The following is a 24,816-nucleotide window of genomic DNA, read 5'->3' as shown; positions in this document are numbered from 1 at the left end:
AAATATAAAATAACAGCTGGGCTGATGTGTAAATTTTAACCTATGGTTTCTACTTGCATCATATCAGCCAAGTGCACAGACTATTTGCCTTAATTGAAATGCAACAAAAAGTTAGTTCCAAACTTTTATTAGTGAATGTCCGCCGCACTGTTGGCGGAAGATGTTCGTGCCAGTCCCAAATATGCTAGCGTCATTCCTGTTTGTCTTCTCGGCGGGAAAAGAACAAACAGGAGGAGAAAATTGAACAAGACCAATGTGACATTTGCGGTGCCTGATAGGGACGCTGCAATGATAACGGCCCCCTTCTCTCAGTCGTCATCCACAGTGGGCGTGATGGTCACGCCCCTCCTGATCTGCCCCCAGCCGATCAGACTGCAAAGTGGAAAAGGGGAAACGAATCAGATGACAGAATCAGGAATAAATATTGTGGCTAATGTTCCTCACCGCCAATGTTTCTCCACACGTCGACTCAGAGCGATCTTCTCTCCGACTTCGGTGCAGACGGGGTTGGTGAGGACGATCTTAGCCAGATCAGCTTTGACGGCGCTGACACGGCCGCCTGTCGATAGCGAGCCGATGTTCACCATCAGCACTTCGTTCTTTGACAGCTTCTGGACCTGTGAGGGTGTTAGTAAAGTCTGCTTAGCTTGATGCTAATAAACAATGCAGAACACTATTGACATGCTGACGATTAGCATCGACGCCAGCTATATGCAACAAGCATGGATGAGCTTGAACATCCCGTGACGCTGCGCTCACCTTGGCAGCCTTCTTGTCTCCCTCCGTGCGCACGCCGAGCAGCCGCCTGAGCAGGAAGTATGAGATCTCCAGCTCGGTGAAGATCTCCGGCAGCTCCCCGACGGCGCCCAGCACCTGACCCACCATGCGGTCAGCTCGACACAGCGTCGGGTCTATCTTGGTACCCACACCTGTCCCAAGGTCAGAGTTCATAAGAACCGGACAGATATATAAATCAGCAAACGGTTCACTTCAACATCAAACCGTCAACAAGGACGGACGTACCAATGAGGCCTCCGGGCGCAGCATACTGGAGATCGTTGTGTTCAGCGAACAGCGAGACGATCTTAGAGAAGATGGGCTTGCACATCAGCTTCCCTTCATGGTCCTTGGACACAATGCCTGGCCGCACCTCAATCTCCTGGCCTACCTGCAGGCACCGAGACAGACTGTTAACGCTCACGTCATCATGGAAAACTTTTTTTTTTCCCCCCCAGTGTCTCACTTTGAGGACACCCTTCAGGATACTCCCTCCTGCCACGCCGCCTTTCAAATCGTCGACTTCACAGCCAGGTTTGTTGACGTCAAATGATCTGATGACTACAAGATGTGGACAAACAAGACACGAAGCATTGGTGGTGGGCAAATACACTCAAATGCCAAACGCTAAGTTAAGAGCAATTTTCGTGGGTTTCTCACCAATGAGTCTGGGCTCCGAGGTGAAGTCTCGAACAGGGACAGGGATCTTCTTGACGATGTACTCGCACACCACCTCGATGTTGTACTTGAGCTGAGCAGAGATGGGAATGATGGGGGCGCCCTCAGCCACCGTACCTGTCAATCAGTGTGGATATGAAGGACATTGGTTTAGATGGAAACCCAAAACTTGAGTTAGACCGATTGAAGCACATTTTTGTCCACTGTATTAAGGGAAAAAAAATGATGTTGCATTTGCATCGTCTTTGGCTCTCACCCTGGACGAAGGTAAGGATCTGCTCATACTGCTCTTTGGCCTGGCTCTCCTTTACCAGATCGATTTTGTTCTGCAGGATGAGGATGTGCTTCAGCTTCATGATCTCGATGGCAGCCAGATGCTCCGACGTCTGCGGCTGTGGACACGACTCGTTGCCCGCTAGAAGGACCAAAACATTAACTCACCGGTCACACACCTCGACATTGATACGGACGAAACAACTCACCGATGAGGAGGAGAGCGGCATCCATGACGGCGGCTCCATTCAACATAGTCGCCATCAAAATGTCGTGACCGGGACAGTCCACGAAGGACACGTGTCTACGGGAGACCGATTACTTTCAGACACACAGTGCTACATTTAACATTTTTGGTCAGAAGAAAGTCCAACTCACCTGACAAGTTTAAAATCGCCTTTGGTGCCAGGGATGTCTGTGGGGAATTCATCAGGGGTGCTGCTCCCACAGGAGCGATAGCATTCGGGCCGAGGACAGCTGGGATCGTCCAGCATGTAGATCTAATGCGACAACATGGGAGCAGTTAGCATCAGCATCAGTAGCGGCGCCTTGACACCAAGCATACCTTAGCATTAGCATAGCCGAGCTTGATGGTAATGTTCCTCTCCAGTTCATTTTTGAAGCGGACGGTGTGAACACCCGAGATGGCTTTCACCACTGTGGACTTTCCATGCGCCACATGACCGATGGTGCCTGGGATTAAAAACGAGAACTTGGTTGGTCGCCCTAATTAATGCAGAGCGATGTGTGAATTTCGATGGTGTTCATTATACGGCTGTACCGATATTGATGGTGGCCTGCCTGCTGATGATCTCGGGGGACAGAGTCGTCAGCTGGGACACATTCTGCGGAGGTAAACAACACATTCAAGTTGAAACAGATGGATGTACTGTTTATGTGGACGGCTCATAACTAGTCATGTGTCATATTGGTCATTTATTGTCTGTCTACATAAGCATATGGCTGTGTGGATTATCGTTAAAAGTACTGAGTGGAATACAGTACTTTGCCATCAAAATGTTATATCAAGACGTAATCAAGTGTCAATAAAATCTAATTCAAGTTAGCTAACAGCTACTAGCCAGCCGTCGTGTGCCGGGTGATGGCAGAGGCGCAGCTTAGCGGGCAACAGACAAGACTTCTATTGCGGCTCATCTTCGACAAAAACTGACAAAGTCTTGCTCATGAAATCACAAAGGTGTCAGTGTTTTTCGTGAAGCACTTACCAGACTACTGAGGTCCTGTTTGGCCAAATGAGGCTGGCCCAGCGTTGTACCCGACTCGTCGCCCGCCATCTTGACTGGAAAAGGAAGGGAGGGAGGAAAAGGTAGCCGAGGACAATGCCCGAATTGAATGAAATGAATTATTCTGCTATAATGTGTGATGAATTGAACTTTGGGTTGTTTTAAATCATAGTAAATTTAACATATGTGTTCGTGAAAAAAACTATTTCACTTAAATTGCCTTTACCTGAACAATAACGCAATAGGGTCCTTTTACTACGGCTGATGCAACTTGAAGGTACAGTCCAAATTTTAAATAAAATAAAATGGGGACTTCACTAACGTCCAGCCAAAGCGCTTCGCGTATGTTTAATAAAGGACTTCTTCCAAACCGTTGACAATATCAACAAACGAGTTTTGTCTCCAGTGAGTAGAGATCAGTAGTGTACGTTACTCGCGTGTCGGGTCCGTCGTGGATGGATGACATCATCAACGGGTCTCTTGTAGTCCAGCATTTGTAGTCTTTTAGAGAATCGCATGGAGAGTTGAGTGACATATTTAAGAGTTGGTTGATTTGTGATTTATGTTACTATTTTTGAACAAAATGACCCCCCCAAAAAAAGATTGTCCATTTTTATTATAGAGTACTTTAGTTTTGCAAACACTTGGCCCCACTTCCGCTAAAATAGGACGTGACGCAAAGCTAGAAAATGGCATCCACAAAGCCTACGGATCGATTTGGTTTGCTGGCCGTTTGCTGTTGAGCCCAACCGGGGCTCTGGCTGAGGGCTGAGACCATGGAGGTGGGTCGCTGCAGTAGTCTCTCATTCCGGAGCTAACGGCATCGCTCCATGTCCGAAGCGAGGAAAGCTCGTGTGGATTCTCAGCGCCGAGGTGAGACACCTCGTTTAGCCGCTAGGCTAAGTTGTTACCCCTGGTCCAGCCCATTCGGAACCCCGCCGCTCCCGACACTAGTAAACAATGTTGTCCTGACAGTTGGAGACGTATGATCACGGTCGTTCGGCGCCTCGGTGTTTCATGTTAATATTGGTTTGGATTAGTTAGGCAGCTTTGAAATCACAACGGCGGTGCTGTCACGTACCTTTGTTTGGGCACCAAGGCAAAACATTGTAACTTCAAGGTTGAACTTAAGGCTAGCCAGGTAATATTTTAAGCGTGAAACACCTATTTTAATTTAGCAACTTTACAATATGTTGCTCATTCAGGGCATCTTGGGTACTATTTATTACATTCTCTTAAAGTCTAAAAATGTCCACAATAATATTTTAAAATTGAATGGCTTTTTTACCACCAACATCCGCAAATCTCCGGACACTTATAATTAAACAAATGTAGAATGTTATTTATACTGCATATACAAATGAAGCACTGTAAGCAAGTCACTGCATCATTGTGGGAGATGTGCTGTGCACCTGACTCCTCTTTTGCAATGTATCAAACCAGGCTGGAAACACAAACACAGGAAATGCCAGAAGCCGCTTTGAGTCCAGACATCAGAAGCTGTGAGTGCAAAACACTTTAACCGACACCTTCCTCATCTCCAATCTTTTGAAACGGCTTCATCATCCTCTCGTGTGCTGCTATTTTATTTTATTAAAAAATTCCCAGGTGATTGAAGCTGACTGAGGGTCTTTGTTCGCATCAGCTGGACACAGTGGGGCACTGTCCTCTGATTGGCTGGGACAACTCCATCTGACATGCCTGTGGCCAATCAGAGGCAAGTGTATAAAAAAATAATCCTATCCATTTTCTGCACCACTTAACATTTGTTCAACTGTGTGTTTTTAATATTTCCCGCCACCATTAGGTGTGCTATGTCGGGGGTGGAAGTGGAGGTGTATCTATCCCAGGTGCATGATGGGAGCGTGTCGTCGGGCTTCCGGGCGCTGTACGAGGAGCGCCTGCTCCTGGACGTCACGCTGATGATCGACGAGCATCACTTCCAGGTTTGTGACGGCAACGTCGTGCTTATCGGGCGCATCAAGTTGAGTAGACTTGTGATGACCTCGAAAGACCAGTGGTTGCGATATAACAATTATTACCGATGTCTCCTTTAGGCCCACAAAGCGCTCTTGGCCACTCAGAGTGACTACTTTCGAGTCATGTTCACAGCAGACATGAGGGAGCGGGACCAGGACAAAATCCACTTGAAGGGGTTGACGGCAGCGGGCTTCGGGCACATCCTTCGCTTCATGTACTACGGCTCGCTGGAGCTCAGCATGCCCACCGTGCAGGAGATCCTTCAGGTGATGTCACCATGCAATTTTAGGAATGACTTAATATGTGTCTTTGACGGATGAACTGTCGTCAAACATTACGTCCCGCTGTGCGTGTGGTGGCAGGCAGCGATGTACGTGCAGCTGACGGAGGCGGTAGAGTTCTGCTGCTCCTTCCTGCTGGCCAAGATCTGCCTGGAGAACTGTGCCGAGGTCATGCGGCTCTTGGAGGACTTCAGCGTGGGAGTGGAAGGCATCCAGGAGCAATTGGACAACTTCCTCCTGGAGAACTTTGTCCCGCTCATGAGTCGAGCCGACTTCCTGTCCTACCTCAGCTTGGAGAGATTACAGGTTTTCCACGGTTACTTTTAATTAGTAACTAGTTACTTTACTGGTTCCTTGATGCTTAAAGTAAATAAGTTAGGTTGTGTAAAAAATGTTACAAATAAATCAGGGTAAACCTTGGTCAGTTAGTTACAGTCAGCGCTAATCAAGCAACTTTTCTTTTCCTTTGTCCCCCAGGCCTACCTGAACAGTGACGCCCTGAGTCGCTACCCGGAAATTGAGCTGTACGAGGCGGTGCAGTCGTGGCTGCGACACGACCGACGGCGCTGGAGACACACAGACACCATTATCCAGTCGGTTCGCTTCTGCCTCATGACGCCTGCAAACATCTTTGAGAAGGTGACAAGTAGTCCCTGGAGATGACTTTACTAAGATCAAACAATTTTTTACATTTGGTTCCGCAATCCCGCCCGCAGGTGAAGACGTCGGAGTTCTACCGTTACTCAAGGCAGCTGCGGCAGGAGGTGGAGCAGGCCCTGTCCTACTTCCACGACGTCAACCAGCAGCCTCTGGCCGAGACACGCGCCAATCGCATCCGCTCGCAGCGGCCGCAGACGGCCGTCTTCCGGGGCATGATCGGCCACAGCATGGTGAACAGCAAAATCCTGCTGCTGCAGCGCCCCAAGGTACTAATCGGCGACACCCACGTCGTGACGGCGAGCTCGGTGCAGTAACCCGCTTGGTCCCTCAGGTGTGGTGGGAGCTGGAGGGGCCCCAGGTGCCGCTGAGACCCGACTGCCTGGCCATCGTGAACAACTTCGCCTTCCTGCTGGGAGGGGAGGAGCTTGGGCCCGACGGCGAGTTTCACGCGTCGTCCAAAGTGTACCGCTACGATCCTCGGCAGAACTCGTGGCTGCGCATGGCGGACATGTCGGTGCCTAGGTCAGAGCTCGTCATCAACGTGCCCTTGGGCTGACATTGCGAGCATCATGCCACTGTCTGGTCGCCCGTTGTCGCTTTGCAGGTCAGAGTTCGCCGTCGGCGTCATCGGAAAGTTCATCTACGCGGTGGCAGGCCGCACGCGGGACGAGACCTTCTACTCCACAGAGCGCTATGACATCACCGAGGACCGCTGGGAGTTTGTGGACCCGTACCCTGTCAACAAGTACGGACACGAAGGGACCGTCCTGGGCGGGAAGCTCTACATCACGGGCGGCATCACGTCCTCGTCCACCTCCAAGCAGGTGTGCGTCTTCGATCCAGGCCGGGAAGCTTCGGCGGGAGGAGGAGCGGCGGCAGGAGGGGGTTCGAGCGGGTCGGACTCTCTCCGGACGCGCGGGGGCCGCGGCGCACCGCTGCCGGGCTCCCATGCCGGCTGCTGGGAAAACAAATCCAAAATGAATTACGCCCGCTGCTTCCACAAGATGATCTCCCACAACGGCAAGCTGTACGTGTTTGGCGGCGTGTGCGTCATCCTGCGCGCCTCCTTTGAGTCGCAGGGCTGCCCGTCCACTGAGGTCTACGACCCGGAGGCCGACGAGTGGACCATCCTGGCGTCCATGCCCATCGGGCGCAGCGGCCACGGGGTGGCCGTGCTGGAGCGCCAGATTATGGTGCTGGGCGGCCTCTGCTACAACGGACACTACAGCGACTCTATTCTCACCTTTGACCCTGACGACAACAAATGGAAGGAGGACGAGTATCCCCGGATGCCTTGCAAACTGGACGGGCTGCAGGTGTGCACCCTGCACTTCCCAGAGTACGTGCTGGAGCACGTCAGACGCTGCAGCTGAGGTCTGCCACGCACTGGACACACTTTTTCCCTTTTTTACACACGGGGGGAGCATTTATTCCGTATCCTACTCGTGCGCTGAATTGTCCACATACTCAAATGAGTCTTACGAGGTTTCCCCCCCCCCCCACTGCCTTCCACTTTGATTGTATGACATTTCTGCGCATGACTCAAGGCGAGGCTTAGTGGTCTTCTTGGCACACATTATACGGAAAACCATTTGAGCATTAATTCAATACCCTTAATATCCAATTGAAGGGCCATGGCGTACGCGCTTTACCCTCACCAATAAGACAATTCACACTTTATCCGAACGCATCTTTGGCATACCAATAGGACAACAAAATGTTACTAGTGAGATGAAACTATGTACTAGTTGTATCAACTAGTTCAACTTGGGGGCAGACAAAAATGTCATATTGTAGTGGAAGGAAGGGAGAGGAAAAAAAACATCACGAATACGACAGCCCGTTATATTAGTGTGCTGAATTGTCTTCCTTGTGAGGACAAAGCATGTCCTAGCACACGGACACCTGAGCGCGCTGTGTCGTTGAGGTTCCAAACACTTTCACACTAGAAGATGTCGGGGGGGTTTGGATTGTACCTGTTTGGGCGGTTTCTCGCTTTCCCGTTCAACGCACCGGAAGCTCAACTTCCAAAGTCAGCAGCAGTGAAATGAAATCATTCATGTTCTCGTAGAAATGTTATATGGAATGAATAATCAATAACCTGACGCACTGAATGAGGTTTGAACTCGTGCAGCTACTGTTTTACTCTCGAGGGCACACACACACAAATTGAATTGAATTAGCATTTGCTGAAGTTGAGTTAACTTTCATAAGAAAATGGTTTTTGGGCTTCTAGTGCGTCCCTCTGTCGGGTCATGACACTCGGTACACGTACACTCTGTTCTGCTTGGTTTGTAGAATTCTCAGCCAATCGGCACTCAAGGTTTGTCGTATTTAGGCGACCGCCCGGGTTTGGTTCTGTCTGTTCATGTTCTTACGCAAAGGGCTCAGAACATACTGATGCAGTGTTTTAATGTTATTTATTTAGCAAGCTATGCAGTCATGTGTTGCTTTATTTATTATTGAGACATAAAGTCATCCTATTTTATTTTTGGGGGGACTGCACAAGACTGAAAAACATAGTTGCCAAGATGCCTCCTCCCTTTTTTTTTTTTTTTTTTTTATTATTTTTCATTTCTGTTAATGCTACCAAATTCAATTTCACAGCTTCCAAACTGCCTGGAGTGAAGCTGTTACCATGGCAACATCTGCGTAACCTGCGTGTTGCTGTGTGCTCGAACAGCATGTTTCACTTCCGGATTTTTTTAAATCAACACATTCCACGCAATGTCAGCTCATATTTTCCCTCACTTGGTGCGGCTTATCGGTTCCACTTAATTTCTCGCATGTTCACCTTGTAACTACTGTTATTTTAACTATGCACTTTTTTTTAACGGGTCTTTTTTTTTTCTTGGCACATCATTTGTTGTTTTTTGTTTTTGAAACGGTCATATGTGTCAAAGCGATTGTCTGAGGAATGTTTGCAAGTGGATCTTTTTGCTGTTAAAGAAATGTGATGAAAAAGTGTTACCTTGCCAACTCGCAGCATCCTTTAGTCCGTCAGTAAGCAAACAGAGTAGACGATAAACATATATCCACATACAGTATATATACTGTATATACATATATATATACACACAGTAAGACTTTAACGATTAGTTAATAATCGATTGGTCAATTTTTTTTCAACTAATCGATTAATCGGATTGATAATTTGTGATTAATTGTTGCATCCCTTAACAGTACCTTGCTAGCGCCGAAATAGAAAGAGGGCAGGATCAAATGAACATGTTATCTGGGTAAATCTTTGGAAATGTTTGTAACTTCTTTCCAGAAATAAATGTTCATATTGGATGAATTCTGGCTGTCAGTTTAATTTAAACTATTCTGATTTTAAATAGATATCCTATAATCAAACAAAATACAGTCCTTTAAGTCTGACTGCGCATGCGTGTAACCTCTACGACTTGCCGTAGAAAGGGAAGGTAGTTGCGACGGAAGATGTCATACGTGAAACTGGTAAATTAATCTTTACTGTTGCACGTTTCTCAAACGCGAAGCCTAGTTTGGTGTTGACACAATACTCTGTCTCGTGCATGTGACCGCAGTAAAGTAGTTAATTTCAGTTCGACAATTTACTGCTGCGCAGGATTACTGCTAACATTAGCTGGTTGCTAACAGTTGACTTAAACAATTACATTCATGCTAACTGATAGTAGTAAGTATTAATGGGAAGGTGCTTAAGCGTTGATGAAAACCCTGTTATTTTTGTCGTCTGCCGTTTTGAAATAAGTATTTTATTTATTGAAGCAAAGGTGACTTATCTTGAAGTTGGTGTGATGTAATTGTCATGTTCTCATTACTCCTGCAGGTGTCGCTGTTTGCCGCAGCTCCTGGACTGCTGCCGAGTGCTGCCGCTTGCGAGGCTCCAAAGAAAAGCGCGCAGCCGGCCATGAGTATCGACGAGGTGAGCAGTACTGTGCAGACCACTAAAGAAACATACAAATATGGAAGAAATGATCAGATTCTGTTTTTTTTTTTTTAGCTGCCATCTCTGTACAGCAGAGCCGAGGAGGAGCAGCCCCGGGTGGATCCATTGGCGGCAGCGGGACAGTTGGAACAGAGCGTGGCATCACTGAGGAAATTGGCAGAACCATACACAAATCAATGTCAGGTATGATGTGCTTGAAACGCACACCAAGGATCTGGATTGAAAGCTCAAAGAGCCATGAGAATTTGAAGAAATCACAAGACAGCAAAGGTTTTTTGGTTTCACATCTGCATTGTGTTTACAGAAAGCAGGAAAGGCAGCGGCAGACAAAGTTGAGGTTAGGAAACTTTTAAATAAGTTATTAAAAGCTTTTTTGGCAGTGACAGTCATGTGTGTTTGACTTTCCATAGGATGTGTACAGAAGGGTGGAGCCCGCTGTCGTCGCATCCACCGCTGCAGTCACAGGTAGCAGCCGCCATTACAAGATCTCATGTTTTGTGCTAATCCAAAAGGACAAAAAAAAAAAAAAAAAGACACAAAGCTTGCGGTGTCCTCTTTCAGACGTGTACCAGTTTTTCAACGATCCGCCCCCTGATCTGTACCCCAGCATGGCAGTGGTGGGCTTCTCTGGCTTGCTGGGACTTTACTTGGCCAAAGGTGATCTCCCACCCACAACAATGTTACAAAAATATTTTTTATTTCTTTAAAACATTGAAACCCCGTTGAAGACATGGAAACAAGCTAAGTCGTACTGTTATAAAAGCACTCCAACAACATCTGAGCGTGATAAGGCACGTTTACACTTAATTTTGTCTGAATGAGTTTCGGGTGAAGGTGAGAGATTGCCTGAGTTCGACACCCTGACAGCGTGTTTGTTTGGTCTTCAGGTTCGAAGGTGAAGCGTGTGGCGTTTCCGCTGGGCCTCATGGCCCTCAGCGCATCCATGTTCTACCCTCAGCAGGCCGCTTCGCTTTTCAAGGTCCACATGGTTTATTCCCGATCTCGTGGTTCTTATTGTTTGGGTTTGTGGTGAGAGGCAACATTGTGAAGTAGCGGTTACCATGTTTGGCTCACAGTCCAGAGATTCTGGGTTCAAATCTGGCCTGAAACCTTGACTGGCAACCAGAGGTAATAAAACCGTTCCCACATTGTTTGTTCTCACAGGTGAGTCGCGACTCGGCGTGCGTGTGGGTTAAGCAAGGTCGCGTCGCCATTGAAACACTATGGAAAGAGCCGCCATTTAGCAAACAGAAGGTGAGTCTCAGAGAGGGGCTTAGCTCAATTAGCATGTGTAAGATTTGAGTTGCAACCATAAACAAAACAAAAACTTTTTGTCAAGCCTGACAAGACTGAGCGGGGGGAGAGCGGCGGCACACCCAGCTGAAGTCGAACAAGCCACGCACCAACAAAATCACCATTTAAATTAATTTATCTTTATTGTGCACAGGTATGTGTTGAATGCTCACTATGCCCATTTATGTTGGACTAACTTCTTGTTAAAGTGTCTTGGAATACAATCGAAATCTTGGAGCAAACTTTTGACATTGTGTGTGATTAGATTTTGTTATAGTTTAGTAACTTAAACAGGTGGCATCAAGCCAACATTTCAAGAAATTATGTCTCGGTTTTTATTTAATAACTGAAACCTTCCCTCTCCTGGCGCCGTCACTCCTCAGTGGGTGTGGCCATCTTGACGAGACTGCTCTTGTCAAAGCGGTAGAGCCGCCAGCCCTCCTCCTGAGAGAGGTCCTCGGCGCCGCGACGCTTGTAGTACTGGATGGACACCTCGTTGTTCTCGGCCACTACGAACATCATACCGGTGCAGCGTGTCTTCACTGCCAGCTACGAGGGGGTGGGGCGAAAAAGTCAAGTCACTACAATGAACTATACCAAACATCACAGGTTCAAACGCAAGGCCCGGGGGCCAGATATGGCCCCCCACATCATTTTATGTGGCCCGCGAAGACAAATTGTGCATCAAATTCGTGTCATTACTAGAACTGCAAATTGTCTTCACTTTTAATATCTTTTTTTTTTAATATTTGACCAGTTTTTACTCGACTGATTTGAAAACAAGTTGTCAGTTTGTTTTATAGCTTTTACTGTATATAATATGAGGTGCTCATACATTTATTTGGGTTGACAGTCATGATGGCCCTCTGAAAGAAGCTATGACTACAATGCGGCCCGCGAAAAAAAATTGTTTGACACCCCTGCTCTACGTATAAGTGAGTTGAGGATCTTCAATTAGACAAAAATAGTGTGTTGCCGCCACTCACATCGCTGAGCCGCCGCAGGATCTCCGAGCCGATGCCGAGGCCTGTGATAACATGAGACGCGTAAATGTGAGCGGAGCGCGACGGCGGGTGTTAGCAGATGCTCGTCCCTCTACCTCGAAAGTCGTCCATCACGTAGAACTCCTCCATGTAGAGCTGTTTGCCCACCCAGGGGTCGTACGTGAAGTAGTACATGGCAAAGCCCACCACCTTGGAATCTGCCCGCACAGCACATTCCACACTTCCGTCAACATGCGCACTTTGATAAATGCTCATAAAATAACATTGGCTCGAATGACTTTGAATTATACTAAAGATTTTCATTTATGTGAAGCTACCATCTGGTGTTTCACTAATCGCATTCAAATGTCAACTGGCAGAATTTGCCTCACTAGCAACATGTCCTACTTGTGAGTACATGGGCTCTAGGAAATGTAATAAATGCTTGGCTCGGAATTCCATTTGCCCTCCCCCAACACAGGGAGGAAGTGAGGCATTTTCTTTCCATGACGCTACGGCCTTGCTGACCTTGGCTGGCGTCCCCTCCTGGGACTTCAGCGATGATGCAGTGGTAGAACGGCGTCTCGCCGAAGCCATCCTCCAGGAGCTCTGCGACGACAAACATTCAATTATTTAGAGCCAAGTCTTCGGGCGGATTGATGTCACGCTCGGTAGAAGCGAGACCCAAAACAAAGAGTTATACTTTGTGTATTTTAAACTGACAGTTGAGATCGGCCCGATAGCAGAACACTAACAACGGAGAATTGTTCCAACAAGCTAACGGTCGGTCAAACTTCAGCTGTAACAAAAGTGCTATCCATAAAACAGCACTTTTTATTTCATTAATTTAATTAATTAAATTACCCTGAATTTCTAATTAGTTACCATAAATCCTCGAGGAAAGTTACCAGGAATATTTGAGATCCATGTACAACCTTAATTATTATATACTTAAAAAAAAAAAAAATTGGAATCTTTGTTTTTACCACCCGTAGTTTTTACCTTGTTCAGTCAGCGTCACCTGGTTCTCCATGTCTTCATACTTGGCAAGTTCCTTTAATAAAGAAGGCTTTTGTTCACTGCACACATTCACACTCGCAGTAAAAACACATTAAACCTGACAAGCGTTTCATTGTGGATGCTTAATGAAAGAACATCCATTAAAAACATTTATATGTCTGTGTGTGCGTGTGTACGTATGTGTGTGTGTGTGTGTGTGTGTACACACACACACACACACACACACACACACACACACACACACATATATATATATATATATAAAACACAAACACACACATATATATGTAATAGATCTTGCAGACCGGACACCAGCTGCTGTTTACGCAAGTAAAGCGGACGTGAGTCATCGGACCAGAACAAAGAATGACGACGGTGACGTCACACGCAAACACTTTCGGTACTTTTTAGTCTATGATGTCTACATTTTTTGCTCTCGTTATGATGGGTCAGCCTATGACAACGCCATCGACCAAATTATTTCCAATTATTGTTATGGTTTGGATTAAAAACAGGTCGAGGCGAACTGTATTCGTGCATATGTTTGAGTGCGGCTGATCTGACCCACTTCCAAGTGATGCATTTGAGATTAAAAGCGAGCTATGAATAACTGCCGTGTGGAGCTACCTTCACCAGTCGTAATATATCAGGCACGTCCTTTGATTCAGCCTTTCGCAATTTATACTCCATTTCCTCCGTTTACTCTTTTTTCCTTTCGTACGAAGTCCTCTGTAAGTGAAGTGAAAGATTAGGAGTTTCTTCATTCGCTTCAGAGACGCGTTCCCCCCGCAGTCAGCCGCTGATCCGGACGAGTTTGTCCCGCAACATTCAGCAAGAGACACCCAGGACGGGTCGATGCCAACTACTGCTCGAGCGTCTTTGTTTACTACTGTTTTTATAGCGGCCTCATTCTGCCTTGTGATTGGTGGGCTCAGTTTCTACAAATCCAATTGGTCGTTTTTACCCAATCGGAATCGATGGTATGTTTATGTGCCGAGTACTTTTCCAAATCCGTTGGAATTCTTTTCTCAAATCAAAGTAGGACGTCCAAGAATTAGCGCGTTTTAATAGTAAACAAACAATGGTGTGTGAGTGAATACTCTAAAATGCGTCATATTTGATGTTTTTCCTCATGACCCATTTCACAAATTTCTCCCATCCCATTGGTCGGTTGTCTATTCGCCCAGCTCGCAATTTTCTTATCCAATTGGAAGCGTGGCTATGTTTACGTTAGGAGTATTTTTCCACATCAGATCGAATTGTTTTCTCAAACCATTTTGGAATTACTGGCTGTCCGGTTCGCCCCATCAAGCCTTTTGCACCAAACATCTCTGATTTTCTGTTGTATGATCTCCCCGGGCTCGCGTGGGTTTTCTCCGGGCACTCCGGTTTCCTCCCACATCCCAAAAACATGCCTGGTAGGCCGATTGAGCACTCCAAATTGTCCCTAGGTGTGAGTGCGAGTGCAAATGGTTGTTTGTCTCTGTGTGCCCTGCGATTGACTGGCAACCGGTTCAGGGTGTCCCCCGCCTACTGCCCGATGACGGCTGGGATAGGGTGGATGGATGGATGGATGGATGGATGGATGGATGGATGGATGGATGGATGGATGGATGGATGGATGGATGGATGGATGGATGGATGGATGGATGGATGGATGGATGGATGGATGGATGGATGGATGGATGGATGGATGGATGGATGGATGGATGGATGGATGGATGGATGGATGGATGGATGGATGGATGGATGGATTTTTAACGTTCAAATACTGCACAGGGGGCACTGCTGATTTGAAAGAGGCGTCAACAAAGCCATACGCTATATGTCAAACTGGAAAAGCTCTGTCAACAGTGGAGGAACTTTGAGGCATCACTTAGCATCTGACATTCCTCCCCCTACAGATTTCGTAATTCTGAGTGTCCCAAAAAAGCTGTTTTTCAACAAGGCGTCAGGTACGGTTATGCAGGACTGCTGTTTCACTAACCGCCACCCAGGGCAACAACAAAGTGTGGAACTGAAGAAACATTTAATTTTAACTTGACCTTAAAAACTGAAACATCTCAAACAAACAACAATAGTCCCGTTGTCCCGGTTCAACCTTTGTAGACTCACTACATGTACATAATATTCTCTTCCTGAATGAACGTTCACACAGATAAGACTGACATTTTATCAGCCACACGGTGGTTAATAATTTATTGGATGATGATCTTTAGGTTGCTCATCCATAACAAAAATATAAGTAGAATTTTAGTCTGGTTCTCAAAAGAGAAACAGAGTTTGTTGCTTAGTGCTTTATTTCTTTTCCATAAGAGTCAGACTGCTGTCCTCATGGAAAACAAACATTACATTACAATTAACAAAACAACTTATCTTGTGTGACGTATTTTATACCATAAAGTGATTTTATTACAGGTGGTTGGCTGATAAGACAGGAAATTAAATTGTTTTAAATTGTTTGGCTTCTCTGGAGACACAGCAAGTCTACCTGAGGTGTCGTAAACAAAACACGACACATTTTTTTATTTGTATTTATTTATGTTTCTTTCTTCATTTATTTGTTTCTTTGTTTTGTTTTGTTTGGACATTGGTTTCGTTTTCGTTTCGTTTCGTTTATTTCAAACATGTGGAAAAAAAATTAGATTACTGTACACAAATGAAAAGACAAGACAAAATACATGCATATACATATATACAGACATATATATATATATATATATGTATATATATATATATGTGTGTGTATGTGTATATATGGATAGATAGATAGATAGATAGATAGATAGATAGATAGATAGATAGATAGATAGATAGATAGATAGATAGATAGATAGATAGATAGATAGATAGATAGATAGATAGATATACATACACACAAACTAAAAGAGTAGCAATCAAGATATAACCACAAAGGAAACCATAAATCATATCCACATGCCTGAAAAGGAGTGGGAAAAAGTATAATTTATTTAATCCCACACCCTTTTAATAATCCCTAAATACCCAGCCATAAATCATTTTGCCTCACTTATCCCAACAAAATACAAAATTACTGAATTATCTTCCACCTGCCGATCGCTAGAACACTAAACATATACCTACTCAATATTAATACATACATATATCTCACACACAAACATTTAACATACACACATACCTCAAATACAACACAAAGATACCTGAATGATAAAAATAAACAAAATAGAAAACAAAAAACAGCATGAACAAAACAATGACAAACAGACAAACAAAAACCAACAAAGAAACGTAAATAAATAAATACTAAGCACCCCATGATACTCAAACACCCTTATTTTTGTACCTTGTAAAAATAATTTCTTCTTTATATCTTATTTTAAACTGATTGTGTCAGGCTGGGTTCAAGGCAGAGGACTCGGATGCAGAGTGTTACTAAAAAGGATTTATTCCAACTGGTGGGAGACAGGAAACAACAACTCAAAGCGCCTCTTACCGAGGGAAACCAAGGGGCAAAAAGTACTAACAAAAGACGTCGCACTCAGGCGAGACAAAAAAGGGAGTATCTCTACCGGTACATAACCATGTGGCAAAAAGTACTAACAAAAGGTGTCGCACTCAGGCGAGACAAAAAAGGGAGTACATCTACTGGTTCTCTTAGCTCAAGGAATCGCTGGCGGTCGGGACGGGGTAAAACGCACTGGCACAAGACAAGGGGAAGACACGGACTAAATACACACAAAAGGGCGGGGACACAAGTGCAGACAATTAGGCCAAATGACACAGGTGCACACAATCGGGATCAGGGAATACAAGACAACAGAAGCACAGAGGAAGGAGCCACGAACTGAAACGAGAGAGTTGACAAAATAAAACAGGAAGTGAAACTATGATACAAGACAAGACAACAACAACCCGAAAAATAAGCATGACAGCATGACAGATTGGTTTGAACATTCCCTGTGCGTCCCTTCCAAAGTATTCCATAGCTTAACTCCACAAATTGAAATACAGAATGTTATTTTTGTAGTGCGTGCCTTCCTTATCCTGAAATTAAATGTTCCCCTTAAATTATGACCCCCTTCCCTTCCAGTGAAAAGATTCTGAATGTTAGTTGGCAACAGAATTCCACTATATCTTTGAGTTTGATGAGTTTTGACTGTAAGAATAATGAATTTGTGTGATCCCTGTATCCTGCCCCATGAATGATCCGTATTGCTTTCTTTTGTAAAATAATAAGTGGATATATTGTGCTTATATAATTATTACCCCAGATTTCTATACAGTACATGAAATATGGAAGAACTAGTGTATTATAAAAGATTCGGAGTGATTTATGATCTAGAGCCTGTTTTGCTTTATTTAATGCTGCGATGCATCTTGAGATTTTATAATATAGTTTGTACATGTTTAACTTGTGATTTCCAACTGATCTTATCATCTATCGTCACCCCTAAAAATTTAATCTCATTCACTCTTTCAATACTAACCCCATCCAACTTTATCTCTAGTTTCAAATTAGTTCTGTGATTACCGAAAAGTATTACTCTTGTTTTGCTCAGATTTAAGGATAATTTATTGCTGTCCAACCATACCTTTAATTCGCTTAATTCATTATTTATTAGTCTTGTTAAGGTGTATAAATCACTACCAGAACAAAAAATATTTGTGTCATCTGCAAACAAAACCATCTTCAAAATATGTGATACCTTGCATATATCATTTATATATAATATAAAAAGTTTAGGGCCCAACACTGACCCCTGAGGGACGCTACAGGTAATGTCCAAACACGTTGAACAAGTGTTACCCAACTTCACAAACTGCTTCCTTTTTGTTAAATAGCTCTTGATCCACTCTAATGGTTTCCCCCTGATGCCATCCCAATGTAATTCATTGAATAATATTTCATGATTTATTGTGTCAAATGCCTTTCTTAGATCTATGAATAATCCAACAGTATATTGTTTTAGGTCTATTGCGTTAGTAATTTCCTTCACTGAGTCAATTAGTGCCAGTGATGTTGCTCTGTTGGATCTAAATCCATATTGACTTTCAGTGAGTAATTTATATTTATCTATGAATTTGTCCAGTCGGTTATTGAAAAGTTTTTCCAGTATTTTAGAAAATTGTGATAGTAATGATACCATTCTGTAGTTTGTGAAATGGTGTTTGTTCCCAGTTTTATACAAAGGTATGATTTTTGCTATTTTCATTTTATCTGGAAATATACTGGTCTGAAATGATAGGTTACAGATGTATGTTAATGGTTTAGAAATCCCCTCAATCACTCGTTTCACAACAGTCATATCAATGTCAGCACAGTCTTTGGATGTCTTGTTTGTGCATTGGGAAACTATCTTTATAATTTCTTTCTCATCCGCTGCTTTGAGGAACATTGAGCTCAGATTCCTGTCTATTAAACTATTACACTGCTCCTCAGATGTTACTGGATCTGGAATTTGTTTGGCCAGATCAGGTCCCACACTTACAAAGAATTTATTAAAGTTGTTAGCCAGTTCTTGCACATCATGCTTCTCAGTGTTATTGATAATAAAATATTTAGGATAATTAATTTTTTAGAGCCATTTTTATTACAGTATTCATTATATTCCATATTTCCTTGGTGTTATTTTTATTATCATTTAATATTTTATTATAGTATTCTTTTCAAGCAGCTCTTTTAATATTAGTTTGTTTATTCTTATATTGTTAGTATTTATTTTCTGACTCTTTAGAAAATAGTTCTTTAGAATGTTGATTTATAAATTCTCTGTAAAGTGTATTTTTCTTTTTACAGGCATTTTGTAAGCCCTTTGTGATCCAGGGATGATCTACATAATTTAGTTTCCTATTGTTGGATTTTGTCCACAATTTAGGGGGCGCGTTATCTGCGCCTCACGGCAAAAGCCTTCTGCTTAATGAGGTTTGAACATATCTGTTTTTGTAGCGAGGCAGGACTTTTTGTATTTCGACCTCATTCCTTCACTCCCTCTGTTGACCTCAGTTTAACTGAGGTCACCAAAATCGTTGATGCCACCAGGGTCCCTCTGTTGGCACACCACGTCCCTCTGTGGAGCCGCCAATGAGAGAAATGAGAATGTGAGAAAAATAAATATAGATAAAATTCATACCCAGACATTTGTAAAAGATGGAGAGTGGAAAGGCAATTGGCCTAGACGACATTCCAGTGACAGCATGGAACTATCAAGGAGAGATGGCAGGGGAGACTTTTAAAAAGCGAGAAGTTCCCCGGAAAGGTGTTGACTTCTATTCCTTATTTCAGACCACGGCGATGTGCAGAACTGTAGTAGCTACAGAGGTGTTGTTATGTTGATTAAGCAAAGCATGAAGTTATCGGAAAGAATGTTAGAAGCGAGGCTTGGAAATCTACTGCCCAAAATAATGGAGAGTGTGGCAGAGACGAAGATAGGACATGCAAATGGTTGGTGGTACAGAAAGATATGGAAACGATCGGTCTGCAGTCGCGGCCCCTAACAGGAGCAGCCGAAAGAAGTGGAAGATAAGAAATAAAATGTGAAAGAGTAATACATAAACAAATAACGAAATACATACGTAAAACAAATAACGAAATACATACATACATATATAGTACATACAAATAGACAGACAGACATCGAACGATTGCCCATTCGGTCACTCAGCCCTTCAGTCAGTCACTCAATGAATCAATGAATGAATGAATGAATGAATCAATCAATCAATCAATCAATCAATCAATCAATCAATCAATCAATCAATCAATCAATCAATCAATCAATCAATCAATCAATCACACAGGTGTTAACTAATTTGTAATTGTATTGCAAGCAATTTAAACTCCAATGGAATATGATGATGTCCATATCTGTTTTATCAAATTCTAATCCTACTTTACATTTGTATAGGGCACAGGTGTCAAACTCAAGGCCTGGGGGCCAGATGCAGCCCGCCACATGATTTTATGCGGCCCGCGAAGACAAATTGTGCTTTTTATTCACGTGTCATTACTCGAATTGCAAATTGTCTTCACTTTTAATAATATTTGATTTTTAAATATTAGACCAGTTTTTATTTGTCTGATTTGAAAGCAAGTTACTCGCCAGTTTGTTATGTAGCTTTTACTCTATATAATATGAGGTGCTCACACATTTATTTGGGTATGACAGTCATACCGGTCCTCCGAAAGAAGCTATGACTACACTGCGGCCCGTGAACAAATGAGTTTGACCCCCCTGGTACAAGGGATAGCCTTCTCATTGATCAATCACGTATCTTAAATCATGCTTTTCCTCCTTTGAAGCGACTATATACTTCAAACCCAAACGGCACCATTTTATAGGGAAAAAACTTGTCGAATCTGTTTGTTTCCGACATACACGGACTTCAGCAGATCCGCCGCGCTGTGTTTTGTTGAGACGTGGCTTAGCGAACGAACCCCCCACCACGCCATGGAGTTAGCTGGGTTTCGGCTAACGCGTGCAGATCGCAGCGCGGAGCTCTCCGGAAAATCAAAGGGAGGTGGTCTCTGTTTCTACATTAATGAACGTTGGTGTACCGATGCCATGGTGTTGAAAGAGTTTTGCAGCCCTCTCCTAGAAACACTTTTCATAAACTGCCGGCCGTTCTATTCACCACGGGAGTTCTCCTCGATCGTCATGGCGGCTGTTTACATCCCACCACACGCACGTGCGAGTGAAGCCACGCAGATGCTGGCTGACCAGGTGACAGACATGGAGAAACTTCTACCAAATTCACTAATCATTGTTCTGGGTGATCTTAACAGGGCGAACCTCGCACACGAACTCCCCAGATACAGACAGCACATAACGTGTCCCACCAGAGGGGCACAGACACTGGACCACTGCTACACCGTAATTAAGGATGCATACCACTCTGTGGCTCGTGCAGCTTTAGGACTCTCGGACCACTGTCTAGTTCATCTGATCCCTGCCTACAGACAGAAACTAAAAACTTCTAAGCCTGTGGTGAGGACTGTCAGGAAGTGGACAGTGGAGTCAAGGCAGGACCTCCAAGCCTGCTTTGACTGCACCGATTGGAGTGTTTTTGAAGCTGCAAATTCAGACTTGCATGAACTCACTGACACTGTCACATCATACATCAGTTTTTGTGAGGATCTGTGTGTGCAGACTAAGACCTTCTGCACGTACAACAACGACAAACCTTGGTTTACACCGAACCTTAGGAGGCTGCGCAAAGTCAAGGAGGAGGCCTACAGGAGCGGCGACCGGGACCTGTTCAAGCAGACCAGAAACACACTGAACCGAGAGGTCAGGAAAGCCAGGAGGTGTTACGGGGAGAGCCTGGAGAGACACCTCTCTGCCAATACTGATCCCTCAACAGTGTGGAAAGGCCTGCAGAGCATCACGGGCTTCAAGAAACGAACCCCCCGTCCTGTGGAGAGCCCAAGGCTCGCTGACCAGCTAAACAGGTTCTACTGCAGGTTTGATCGGTCCTCCCACACAACGGGACCTCCTGCAGCACAATCCACACAATCCACATACTCACCTCCCCCCACAACTGCTCTGTCCACACCTCCATCACCGTGGTCACCGACTCTCTCTCTTGCAGAGGCCGCGCCCGCACTCCAGATTCGCGAGGAGGAAGTGCGCCAGATGTTCCGGAGACAAAAGATCAGGAAGGCACCGGGCCCAGACGGCGTGTCACCTTCCTGCTTGAAAGTCTGCGCTGAGCAGCTGGCGCCCACCTTTGCACGGATCTTCAACCGTTACCTGGAGCTGTGTGAGGTGCCCTCGTGCTTCAAGAGCTCGACCATCGTTCCAGTGGCCAAGAAGCCCGCCATCACAGGTATGAATGACTATAGACCTGTTGCACTGACATCTGTGGTCATGAAATCTTTCGAGAGGTTAGTACTGAACCACCTGAAGGATGTCACGGGCCCCCTGCTGGACCCCCTCCAGTTTGCCTACCGGGCAAACAGGTCGGTGGATGATGCGGTCAACATGGGACTGCACTACATCCTGCAACACCTGGACACCCCAGGAAAGTACGCCAGGATCCTGTTTGTGGACTTCAGCTCGGCGTTCAACACCATCGCTCCTGACATCCTCCAACAGAAGCTCATCCAGCTTGCGGTGCCTGCTTCCACCTGTCAGTGGATCACCAGCTTCCTGACCAACAGGAGACAGCGTGTGAGGCTGGGGAGCATCACATCTGACACCCTGACCACCAACACTGGAGCCCCTCAGGGATGCGTCCTCTCCCCACTGCTCTTCTCCCTCTACACCAACGATTTCTCCGCAAGTGACTCCTCCGTGAAGCTCCTGAAGTATGCAGACGACACCACTCTCATCGGACTGATCCAGAACGGTGATGAGACTGCGTACAGACAGGAGGTGGAGCGGCTGGTCCACTGGTGCAGCCAAAACCACCTGGACCTGAACCCGCTCAAGACCGTGGAGATGACAGTGGACTTCAGGCGAGGCCCTTCACCACTTTCACCCCTCACTATCCGCAGTAATACTATTCTCTCATCAGACACCTTCAAGTTCCTGGGAACCACAATCTCTCGGGACCTGAAATGGACCGGCCACATAGACTTTGTCCGGAAGAAGGCCCAGCAGAGGCTGTACTTCCTGAGACAGCTCAAGAAGTTCAACCTGCCACGGGAGCTGCTGAAGACCTTCTACACTGCCATCATCCAGTCTGTCCTCTGCACCTCCATCACTGTCTGGTTTGGATCGGCCTCCAAACAAGACAAGCACAGACTGCAACGGACAATAAGGACTGCAGAAAAGATAATTGGAATCAACCTCCCATCTATCCAAGACTTGTACCTGTCCAGGACCATGAAACGTGCAAGTAACATCTCAACAGACCCTTCGCACCCAGGTTGCAGCCTGTTTGAACTACTCCCCTCCGGACGCCGTTATAGAGCTCTGTACACTAAAACCAGCAGACACAGAGACAGCTTCTTCCCCCAGGCTGTCGCTCTGATGAACTCACACCACTCTTAGAGTCTCAGAGTCATTACTGTGCAATAACATCCCGCTTGCCACACCTTTTTTGTCTACACTGTTTGTACTATGTGTCCTCTCTGCATCCATTGCAGCCTGGTCATCCTAGAAGAGGGACCCTCCCATCTGTGGTCTCTTCTCAAGGTTTCTCATTTCCCCTAGCTGGAGTTTTGAGTTTTTCCTTGCCCTCTTGGGAGTTTAAGATCAGGGGGTGTTTGAGAATATCTTTCGTTCTTCACATGTCCTGAGTGTTGTTGTTAGTCACCTAAATGTGGAACAGAGGCTATGATTTACCGAAGTCAAATTCCTTGTTTGGCACGCTCAAACATGGCGAATAAAAAACTCTTGAATCTCTTGAATCTTGAATCTTGAATAATACTTCCGCAATCATCTTAAATTTGATCAGTTTATCAACCCCTTCCATTGTTTATCCTGCAAATGAATCACGTGAATAATGTGTTATTCAAACTTTAACGTTCATAATCCACCTGTTCCCAATTTGTTTGGAGTCTGTATGTTATTGTTCTAATTTTTTACATTTAATACTCTCCCACCTATTTGATCCTATCTTGTGAAGGTCTACAGTTTATTATAAGCTATTTTGAAACTCTTCACACTTGTTACCAGGCTTTGGCTCCATCTCATGATGTTGTCTCCCATTCACTTCATTTCTGCCAAGCTGCTTCTTCTCCTCCGTCCAGCATGTTGAAGACTTAAAAACCATCAAATCTGAAAACACTTAAAATCTCACAATTCCCCCCTTTGTTATTTTTTTTGTTTTGTTTTTCTACCTCCCCCTTTTGACACATTGTTAAAAAGTAAAAATAACAATGTCCATGGTGACATACCCATCGCCAGCTGGACTTCGGTGTACCTCCAGATGCCATCCTAGCCTGGAATCACCAATTCTCAGTCCCTGAAACTCGACTGGCAGCATCTCACATGGCTGTATGAACAAAAGCCACCACCCACCTGTAGCTGTGCATGCAGCTCTCCGTACAATAAACATCCATAATACCAAAAAATAAAATTCATAATGATAAAAATAATAATCCACACACGGGCGCATGTCAAACGCATGAAATAGAAAATTGGAGCCTGCCGAGCCTGTCATGAAACCGATCACATTTACAAACTCCTTATGAAAAGTAAGGGGTTAGTTGTTAATGCATGTTCACAGACATGACACAAAATTCTCCAAGACTGCAGTTGACAACCTGCAAAGTAAAGCAAGTTTAACAAATAAAGCACAATCTGCTCCCTGGGTTGCTGTTAGAGGCTGCAATACAATTAGGTAAAACATCAAAACAAAGCAAGTCCTCACAAATTCCGTCACATACATTTCGTCACACTGTCAGGCAAGTCCAGAGTTGTTGTCATACACTGTCTTGGCTCAGAGTCTTGACTGTCAATGCTGGTATAGTCACGTCTGGTCACAATCTTGAAATGGGCCTTCTCCATTGAAGTCTTTTGTTGTCAATGGTGCCCCAGAGTAATCCTAAACCCATATTTAGTCCAAAATGAGCCCTGATCAATCTTGCTTTTTCAAATCTGTAGTATCTCTATATTTTTCAGGTGAGAGGAATGTTATCCTCTGCTGTGATCACATCACCCCAACCTTGAATCATGTTAACCATTCACAATACACAAACCCCATCCCAAGTACAGACTTGACATTCATACAGCATTACAGACAAACTGTCATCCCACAACACACAC

General features: G+C 44.8%; 4 protein-coding genes across 5 annotated transcripts; 2 read left to right on the top strand and 2 right to left on the bottom strand.

Moving 5' to 3' along the window:
* Positions 1–111: 111 nt before the first annotated feature.
* eif2s3 (eukaryotic translation initiation factor 2, subunit 3 gamma) lies at positions 112–3,419 on the bottom strand. The gene is made up of 13 exons (XM_049749450.2): positions 3,199–3,419; positions 2,955–3,028; positions 2,510–2,573; positions 2,294–2,421; positions 2,107–2,228; positions 1,938–2,032; positions 1,712–1,870; positions 1,438–1,572; positions 1,244–1,338; positions 1,024–1,168; positions 760–929; positions 445–617; positions 112–372 (listed from the first exon to the last, which is right to left on the bottom strand). The coding sequence occupies exons 2-13, from the start codon at positions 3,021–3,023 to the stop codon at positions 309–311; spliced, it is 1,419 nt and encodes a 472-aa protein (XP_049605407.1). The 5' UTR covers positions 3,024–3,028; positions 3,199–3,419; the 3' UTR covers positions 112–308.
* A 130-nt stretch (positions 3,420–3,549) lies between these two features.
* Positions 3,550–9,191, top strand: klhl15 (kelch-like family member 15). Its single transcript, XM_049749438.2, has 10 exons — positions 3,550–3,845; positions 4,416–4,474; positions 4,581–4,689; positions 4,780–4,918; positions 5,030–5,218; positions 5,315–5,539; positions 5,711–5,872; positions 5,950–6,159; positions 6,225–6,415; positions 6,498–9,191. Exons 3-10 carry the CDS (start codon positions 4,670–4,672, stop codon positions 7,264–7,266), a joined length of 1,905 nt encoding a protein of 634 aa, XP_049605395.1. The 5' UTR covers positions 3,550–3,845; positions 4,416–4,474; positions 4,581–4,669; the 3' UTR covers positions 7,267–9,191.
* Positions 9,192–9,241: 50 nt separating this feature from the next.
* LOC125986065 (MICOS complex subunit MIC26) lies at positions 9,242–12,027 on the top strand. Of its 2 annotated transcripts, XR_007487536.2 has the most exons (10): positions 9,242–9,352; positions 9,705–9,800; positions 9,879–10,007; positions 10,129–10,161; positions 10,235–10,289; positions 10,386–10,481; positions 10,712–10,803; positions 10,989–11,078; positions 11,164–11,271; positions 11,501–12,027. XR_007487536.2 is itself a non-coding variant. In XM_049749451.1 (9 exons), the coding sequence occupies exons 1-9, from the start codon at positions 9,335–9,337 to the stop codon at positions 11,206–11,208; spliced, it is 654 nt and encodes a 217-aa protein (XP_049605408.1). In that variant the 5' UTR covers positions 9,242–9,334; the 3' UTR covers positions 11,209–11,359. The 2 variants fall into 2 exon arrangements, 1 of the variants encoding a protein (XP_049605408.1); XM_049749451.1 differs by lacking the exon at positions 11,501–12,027 and having other exon boundaries at positions 11,164–11,359.
* LOC125986066 (diamine acetyltransferase 1) lies at positions 11,242–14,009 on the bottom strand. The gene is made up of 6 exons (XM_049749452.2): positions 13,748–14,009; positions 13,103–13,154; positions 12,629–12,709; positions 12,217–12,318; positions 12,104–12,144; positions 11,242–11,666 (listed from the first exon to the last, which is right to left on the bottom strand). Exons 1-6 carry the CDS (start codon positions 13,808–13,810, stop codon positions 11,490–11,492), a joined length of 516 nt encoding a protein of 171 aa, XP_049605409.1. The 5' UTR covers positions 13,811–14,009; the 3' UTR covers positions 11,242–11,489.
* Positions 14,010–24,816: the final 10,807 nt, after the last annotated feature.

Source organism: Syngnathus scovelli, chromosome 18 (assembly GCF_024217435.2).
Source record: "Syngnathus scovelli strain Florida chromosome 18, RoL_Ssco_1.2, whole genome shotgun sequence".
Lineage (NCBI taxonomy): Eukaryota > Metazoa > Chordata > Actinopteri > Syngnathiformes > Syngnathidae > Syngnathus > Syngnathus scovelli.
The sequence above is the reverse complement of the archived record's forward strand: the minus strand, read 5'-3'. Positions and strand labels throughout refer to the sequence as shown.